The 9,458-nt window shown below is 37.2% G+C and overlaps 1 protein-coding gene across 1 annotated transcript; it reads right to left on the bottom strand.

Moving 5' to 3' along the window:
* Nucleotides 1-8,460: 8,460 nt before the first annotated feature.
* Nucleotides 8,461-9,084, bottom strand: LOC140158451 (synaptogenesis protein syg-1-like). The gene has a single exon (XM_072181545.1). The coding sequence runs from the start codon at nt 9,082-9,084 to the stop codon at nt 8,461-8,463; it is 624 nt and encodes a 207-aa protein (XP_072037646.1).
* Nucleotides 9,085-9,458: the final 374 nt, after the last annotated feature.

The raw sequence follows: 9,458 nt of genomic DNA on the forward strand, positions 1-9,458 counted from the left end.
CCATTATATTCAAACGTCAAAGTAGGCTAACACCAAATTATAATAATGTCGATTTCTGGCTTATATACAACGGCTACAGCATTCCTTAGTGATTACAATATCATCTTCAATCAAAACAACAATAATTTAACAATATAGAAACATAATAGATATTGTGGATACAGAACACAATACGTAAATGATAATACAATAATACCAATCTCTAGCTATATAAGTAGGCATGTCGATATCATTTGTATATCTTTTGGTTATATGACAACATTTTGTGATATCAATAGCATAGTGCTAGTAGATCAACCACCTAGGAGATTTTGGGCAACATTAATTTCATCAATTTACTGTGTATATCTGTAGGCACACTTATCTAAATGATACATCAAATTATAATAATATAATTATAAAACCATGTTTTATAAAATCCTATTGTATACGGAATTAATAATAATGATACAATTATGCATTTTTATAATGATAATGCCATTTTGGATAACAAAATACAGTCTTATAACAATCTGACATTGCATGATTTACACAGCTTTCTCAAAATAAACTTGAAATTGGATGCTGATAGAACTAGGGCTATACGTATACCATTTGATTGATCATATGAGGGGCGGTGTGATCTAAAACTTTAAACCTCGCCAAAAGTAGTTTGAAATATTAAAGAGCATTCCACTTTTGCAAGATCATATGGGTCACAACCTGCTGTCATTTAAGTTTGAACCAAAAATAGCCTGCTAATTTAAACTTCCTCCATTTTGTCATAAACAGGCCGTTGTTTTTGTCAGAAAATACGTACGGTCAAAGTTTGAGCTATGAATCTTAATAATGTTGAAATGAGTCTTAAAAAGTCTTCCTTTCAATTACTCAGCAAAATGCACTTGGTGATTTCTTGCAGGTTGTTGTAAAAATTAGAAGATTCTTGTAAAAAAGCTTAAAAATTAGAATTTAGCTATGAGCCCGGGGTGAGTCAGCTTTAAGACTTTTTTTCCAGACCTTAACAACAGCGGAAGGAATGGACGTCGCGACATTTTAGTACCATGTATTTAAATATCTTCTGAAATTATAGTCGGATAAGTGCAAGACATTTTTGTCGACCCACATTCACTAGGTCTATAATATTTTTCATAAAACAAAATAATGTTAATTATAATTAAATTCACACTTATATAACGCTATAACTATTCTAGCAATTTGACCTGCGGCTCACCATTAGAGTTTAAAATAAAAACCTTCCTTTTACAATTGAACGCGCGAGCTGCTGGTAATGCCAAAGAAAAACATTTATTGCTTTTGAATTTTTGTAATGAATCGAACGTCAACCAAAATATTACGAATTATTTAAAAATATTTTTAACCCGCCTATCTTCAAGGAAACGTCCGCGCCAACTATAAATAGAAATAAGCGAAAACACGCCAAAAATGGGCCGATATGAAACGAGCTATTTTTGTCCTGGAAATACGTATTATAGCAGAAGATATTTTTAAGGTCATGAAATGTCTCGACATTGAACATCTGACTCAGTTTCCGCTTTGCTTAAAACAGAAAGCAGTATATGACCTCAGAGCCAGGGCCGGATTTACCATAGGGCCAGATGGGCCCGGGCCCAGGCCCCCAAAATTGCCTTGTGCAGTGTGCATCTTCCATTTTAGCCGAAAAACACCATGTTTTGGACCAAAATAGGGTACAAAAATCACACAATTTTACGCGCTTCGCCTGTTTATAGCAAATTTCAGCTTCAATTTGAGCTAAAATAGTCTAAAATTTAATTTTTTTTTGCGAGCAAATGTCCTAGTGAAATCTAAAACTTGGCCACTTGAGTGCACATGTCTTCCTCACGGTGCGTTTGGGGGCCTCCAAATTTTGGCCTGGCCCAGGGCCCCCAAAAAGGTAAATCCGGCCCTGCTCAGAGCTTTGACATTAAAACGTAATGGAAACAATTGTTTGGACCTTTGAATATCAGTCAATATTCTAGGAATCATTGTTTATCTTAGAAATCGAAACATTAAACACTTGATTCATCTACTCCATTGCAAATCATTCCCCAACCCATATTTTGAAACATTACAAAATGCCAATTATCAAACACTTCGGATAAACTCAACCTGATTATAAGTATCTTATACATGTAACTATGCTTTTATATTTTCGTTGCTTGTTTGCGATCTGACTGCAAGGATTTTGCAATCATTTTCTTCCTTCTTCGTTATTTTGTTAATGCGGTGTTTACCGTGTTTCCTCTTTTTGTCAGCTCCATTGAATATACAGCAGATCGAGATATGTTTGTAAGACGCTTCATAAATCTCTCTTATTATTTTAAGCCCATCATAATCCCCTTTGTCAAGTTTGAGGTTTCCTGTTATTTGCTAGTCTATCACGGGATCATCTGTTTAATATAACTCTAATTAGTGCATCTGATCTGAACTTGGTCAACCCACATCATCATACATGTCACACACATATGACCCACAGGGACATGACCGAACATTTGAGGTAATTACTTTGCATTAGTGGTCTTTGAAAACTGACAGGTGGTGTTATATTTAGACCACATCTCCTGGCCACATCCCGAAGTTGTTTGGGTGTTCTTGGACAAGAAATGTATCGAGCGTATTAGATACTAGTATGTACAATGTACAAAGTCTTTTATAAAGTATAATAATATTAGCAACAGACGACTCTCTGGGAACCATAATGAACTTGAAATATGTTTTCACTCTTCTGCTAAGAGAATGCGATTCACAGTCGGACAATAATGAAACTGTAGCCTTCCTTCAAAAGTAGATTAACTTCTTCAGGACAAACTTCCAATAGAAAAAAGACTGCGTACGTATTATGGTGGCTCTGAAAGAGTCGTTTTGCTTGCTCCTTGCCTGGCGATGAAAACGTGATGATCAAGTCTTGACGAAAGCTTGACAGTTTCACACATATCCGACGGCGAAACTATACACTTCTAGAGCGCACTACAAACAAAACAGTTTCTCAATGCGCTTTACAAACAGCAAATACTATAACTACAAGATTTAAAACAAATTTAAAAGCCCTGCCAGACATGATAAAATCTGTCTGGCATGATTACTTAGAAACATAACAGTATTTAGAGGGAAAGAACACGAAGTTTAAAATCACAACAACCACCAAGCGTGCTTTCGCAGTGTTGTACGTGGTGAAAAGGCTGACACAACGCATATACCGCGCGGTAAAATACCCGGAGACACCAGAAAACACGCGTAGTACTTGAATGAATTAAACAATGATGCAATCAATTAAATGAAAAAAAATACAATTAAAATCAGCAATATTTGCCATACTAGAGAAACCAATGTACACCCGCGTCCAAGACAGGACGAAACAACACAAAATGACAAAACGACACAATAACATAGCTCTACCCATTACACATTTTGTATACAGGCAATGAAACAAATAAACCACATACAGGCTGATTAATTAGTGATACAAAGCAAAAACAAAGTAATGACCGCCTGAATGGCCCCTCAAGATAAAACAATATTGCACAAGGATGTAAGATGCGCAAAACATGGCGGCCAGCAACGATTTCTGCTATGCGATTCATATTTGGACAATAATGAAACTGTAATATTTCTGACTTCTTCAGGATAATATCAATACGATTTACACACAACGACTGAATGCGCATTATGGTGGCTCTGAAAAGAGCCGTTTAGGCAAAGTCAATAATAGACTTCTTGCATTATCGTATCAATAACATGAATAAGTGAATTTTCTATTTTTGTTCATTTTGTTCAAAATGAATTTGGTTAATTTTGTTCAAACCTAATACTAGGCATATTTTGTAACGTTTACGCGTGTCACACCTTATACCTTCATTGTACTTTAGCACAACAGATCATTAAGATCATCTTAATTAAGACATGAAATCCCCCATGGATCACCACAGTTAAGCGGTCAAGGTAGTGAGGGGATTTCCTTTCATTTTACCTCATTATATCAAAAAAACCTTCCTAACTTAAAGCCTTAATGTACGATTTCCGTTAAATTTTAATTTTGTTATTCTTTATTAAAAAAATGTTGAAATAATAGTAATAACTGACGGGAAGGGTTGATGTCCATTTTAAATTGAAATAACAAGGTAAAGTGAAAGAAACCCAACTGGTTATTTTGGCCATATAACATGTAGTTCTATGGGAGGACATATTATCATAATTATTAAATTATGATAATATGATTGTTCTGTTGACCTTACAAAGACAACAAATTTGGCCGATTCCATTTAGGTGCAAGTTGGGACATGTGTAAACATTACAAATATGCAAAAAAATCAGGTTTGAAAACAATTAACAAATTTCATATTATAAGATCGTACATTATGGCTTTAACAAATATTATTTCATACATTTTGGGCAAAGAATAGCAAACTTGATTTGATCGTTTTATTATGGGTTTAAAGAAACGAATGGTGTACAAATAGCATTCACATAGCATAGGATGCACTTACTCAAGTATGTGTCATACATAGTTAATATTTTAATTCAGTATACGTAATTAATTAAAATAGAAGGAAGTTTTAACGCAATGGATTTGTAGATGTGTCATTATTATACTTTGAAGAGATTGAAATGATCACTGACAAAATAACATAATTATATTCGATGTAATCAACTAGGATATCAGTGACGTAACCTTATAGGGCTACAGTCTGTCCACTTAGAAGTACAAAGTAAATAGACCTCGGAAACTGGAGGTATGAGAATAATAATTATTTCAGTGCAATGCTTCTTAGGGCGCGCCAACTACTGCGCGATTTGTATTTGCCGAGCGCACCACGCTCTTTACGCGTCATGTCGCGTTCGCGTGTAACGCAATGCATCGACCCCCCGAAGCCACAAATTTGGTTTGTACTTCTATGTGGACAGACTGTAGTCAAAGTGAAAGTCAATTTTGAAAATTAAGGTGACCATAGTGATTGCAAAGATGCTTTCTTTAATTTGACATACCAGCCAGTAGCAAACACAAACAATGCAAAAAATGATTACCTTATGAAATATTATTATAAAACCGATAGAAGGCACAGATTTAAACCTTGCACCTCTACTGGTTTGTGCACATGACAATAACATATTCAACATGTTCAATCATGATGAGTGCCGGGGACAGTGGGGCTTGATACGGTAAACGTTGACCGTGTTGACAGAAAATGGCAACTCATGAGATGCATCATGTGTACAAACCAATAGAATTTCCATCGGTTTTATATTTTCATAACTTGGTTGATTTTAAGTCACTAATTCTCAAATTAAATGAAAATCTCCTTGATTTTCGAAATCGACCCTCATTTTGACTATAAGGTCCTGTTTCATGAATTGATACCTAATTTATTGCGCTGACTGTAAGTTTTATATCCAGGGATCATTGCATCCCAATAAGTTGAATACAGACATCACTCACCTAGGTTTCATTATCATTGAGGTATAGGACTTTTTATTTTTTCGGAGAAGAACAGGTAGGGCAACTACTTGTTTATATTTCTACATGTTCATACTACATACTCTGAAAATTTTAGAAAATTCGCACGAGTCACATTTTGTTCCTAAAATGGGGGTTATAGCGCCCTCAATGGGCACTCTCTCCATAGGGCTACATGTAAAGACCAGTTATAGACAAATAGCCCTAAAATAAAACGGACTCGTTCATTTTTCCTCAAATTTTGCATATGATGTAGATTTAACATCTGGAATGTAATGCAAGTGATGTCGTTGCTGCTCTTCTAAATTCATTTTTAAAATGTCCGCCCAGACCAAGGTGATGCATGGTTACACAAGTTTACTTGAGTTGGATACTATACTGCGCCAATAAAATATCCTTACACTTGCAATTGCAATACTGAACAATATTGGGGCAAATTGGTTTTTTCAATAGATGCACCATCTAATCCTGCACATTTTGACACCACGTTGAATCCAATGTGACCTCAAGAAGTAAAGTTACAAGCAATTGAATAGACGAAGGTCCCGTTTTAAAAGTGACAAATTGGCCTATACAAGGCGCAAAAAGATTCCAACAAGCGCAACAAAGCGACAACACAGTTTCTTCAATGAAACGTGATTTAAAGCAGTTTTTATTTCAGTTTTTACTTCTCTGTACTTTTCATCACTTTCAGATTATTTGTCAGTTCTTTTTTTTTTCAGTTTTCTTTTTTCTTTTGTTCCTTTTGTTTGAAATTAAAGCCCAACGCATAAATTAGCCATTCACCACTGTCAGACCAGATGTATAGTCTGTGGAGTTTTGAATAGGCCAGTTTGTCACTTTTAAAACGGGACCTTCGTCTAATGAAATGCTTGTAACTTTGCTTCTTGAAGTCACATTTGATTCAATGTGGTGTCATAATGTACAGGATTAAATAGTGCATCTATTAAGAAAAATAATTTACCCCAATATTGTTTAGTTTGGAAGTTGTGATTATTTTTCCAAGTGTAAGGATACTTTATTGGCGCAGTATAGGTGAGATGATATCATTAGTTTGATAGAACTTGAACACCGCAAATTGCTATTAATAAGACCAGTTATTTAAACAAAATCGTAATTTTAATGTAGGAAAATATATTTATATGTGCGTGAGCATTATGTTTACCAAGGTGATCCAGAGTGGTTATAATATTTAACTGGTGATCCTTCGCCTGATCTACTTTCACGTTTATTTTTTCTCGACCGCGTGTACAGCGCTATAAAGGCAATGATGACGACGATAGCAAGTCCAGCAACCGCTGCGCCAGCGATTGTAGCTTTCTTTGAATTCTTTGATGGTTTTCCCATTCTAGGATCCTCCCCGGGCCCTGGACCAATTGTTTTCATTGGAGCATCTGGGTTACGGTAGTTGGGTCCAGTACGTTGGGGTGTTCGTTCTGGTTGGGGATGGCCGAATGATGGAAGACCCCGTGATGGATTGGAAAAGGTAGGATTTAGATGGGGACCTTGAGCACCAGTAAAGGGAGGGTTGTTTGGATTTTGATTAGGATTCCATGGTCGGTTTGGGTTGTTGGGATTGGGTTTGCTAGGGTTTTGTCCAGGAAAACCGGGATTTGATGGGTTTTGGCCAGGATTGAATGGGTTTTGACCAGGAAAACCGGGATTTGATGGGTTTTGGCCAGGATTGAATGGGTTTTGACCAGGAAAACCGGGATTTGATGGGTTTTGGCCCGGATTTCCAGGTGATGGTACTCCAGGATTTGATGGAAATTTACCGGGACTCCACGGATTGTAACCAGGATTGGTAGGTGTTCGAGGCTTGTTAGGATTGAAGGGGAGTTTTGGAGGTTTTGGTGTATTTGGTTTCGGTCTAGGATTTAGATGGGGATTTCGAGATGGTACCGGATTTTGCGGTTGGATAGTAACTGGATTATTTGGATTTTGTGGGTTGCTCGGATTTTGACCAGGATTGAATGGATTTTGACCAGGGTGGAATGGATTTTGACCAGGATTTGATGGATTTTGACCAGGATTGAATGGATTTTGACCAGGATTGAATGGATTTTGACCAGGATTTGATGGATTTTGACCAGGATTGAATGGATTTTGACCAGGATTGAATGGATTTTGACCAGGATTGAATGGATTTTGACCAGGATTTGATGGATTTTGACCAGGATGGAATGGATTTTGATCAGGATGGAATGGATTTTGACCAGGATTTTGACCAGGATTGAATGGATTTTGACCAGGATCCCATGGATTTTGACCAGGATTGAATGGGTTTTGACCAGGATTTGATGGATTTTGACCAGGATTGAATGGATTTTGACCAGGATTGAATGGATTTTGACCAGGATTTGATGGATTTTGACCAGGATTGAATGGATTTTGACCAGGATTCCATGGATTTTGACCAGGATTTTGACCAGGATTGAATGGATTTTGACCAGGCTTTGATGGAGGATTAGGACGGGGGTTTAGTGTGGGTTTGGGTGGTAGGTTTGGATTTGAAGTTGGGAGTGGTGTGACAGGTCTAGGTTTAGGTCTAGGATTGGGTCTCCTAGGTGGAATAGTCGGTGCTGGCGTAGTAGGTGGAAATGTTGGCGGTAAATTATCTACCACTGATATTATACTGTGAGCAATAGTTGTATATCCATTGATATCGGTGCCTTGACACGACACACGGGATCCGTGCATAACCCTCGGTATTTGAATCACACGCAATTTTTCTCCAGAATTTCCAAAAGGAAATATATACTCATTGCGCCCAATGTGATGACCATTTATAGTCCAAATATAGCCATAACTTCCTTTCTTCTTTGGTACACACGAAAAAATCATGTTGTTTCCAGTTCTTACAGAAACTTCTGGCCCGGGGTTCACCGAAACTTCGAGTGCATTAAGAGGATTTACTTGGCACTTACGTGGATACCTTGGTCGAAATGGATGATCTTCTTGGCAGCTTAATGTTATTCCAACATCACCGGCCGTCAAAAATCTAGTATGTGTTATTGTTCAGTAAGTCCCCATTTACCAATCCATTTGGTGCCTGAATACCATCTGACTTTCCCCATAGGAGCACCGCCTTTAGTGATGCAGGTGAATGTGATATTCATTAAAGGTGACACACCCGTGGAAGGACTCATTGAACAGAGTGGATATCCAGGATCAGGAGACCTTCCAATCGCTAGCAAAGCACTTCGTCTGCGATTTACGATAAGTCCAGGATCAGCATTTCCTTGATAGTACACACATTCATAAGTAGCTTCATCCGTGTCTCTAACATTGGTAATTTGTAAATCATATTCTCCTCTGCTGCGATTACCTACAATAGAGTACCTCATCCGACGATCCCTATCCAGTGATGGATATAATAAATACTCGGAGCTGATATTTTGTTTTCCAGCAACACCAGCAACTTTATAATTCCACGACACCTCGCCTTTTCCATACCTTACTCTTCTAATAGCACAAGCGAATTTAGCAGTTCCACCTAAAACTGCATAATCGTCTTTTGGGGACTTTCTAAACTGTGCTTCGCTCAACTCTATGTGACATAGACATAGAAGTAGACATACGAACAATCCTGTACGCCATTTCAACACGGTCAAAATGGCCGATAACATATCCATGATGGTATATTTCAAGTTTTAGAAGTATTTTGCAAGTATACAAGACACTCTTCTTCAATGTTGATTTGTGCCAGAACCTTGAAAGCAATTCTAACTCATTGTTGTTGCGTTAATATAGGTACTTTCGCAAACCTTCTGCTCTGCAAAATATGGCAGTTCGTTGAGGTATCCAAATTTGCTCTGACAGTTATACAGACATTAGTAAGTTAAAAATAGAAAAAGTAAATCTGTGGTGCACTGTTAATCGTGTATTCCTGTTGCTTGTCGGTGATCTCATAATGGGCACTTCCCAGATAGTTGCCAGAGATGTTGACGCCTTGTTGCTAATTTATAGGCTATGATATTTGAGGACATGGGTCGAAGCTTTATGATTT

The sequence above is a fragment of the Amphiura filiformis genome, chromosome 8 (genome assembly GCF_039555335.1).
Source record: "Amphiura filiformis chromosome 8, Afil_fr2py, whole genome shotgun sequence".
In the NCBI taxonomy this organism is placed as follows: domain Eukaryota; kingdom Metazoa; phylum Echinodermata; class Ophiuroidea; order Amphilepidida; family Amphiuridae; genus Amphiura; species Amphiura filiformis.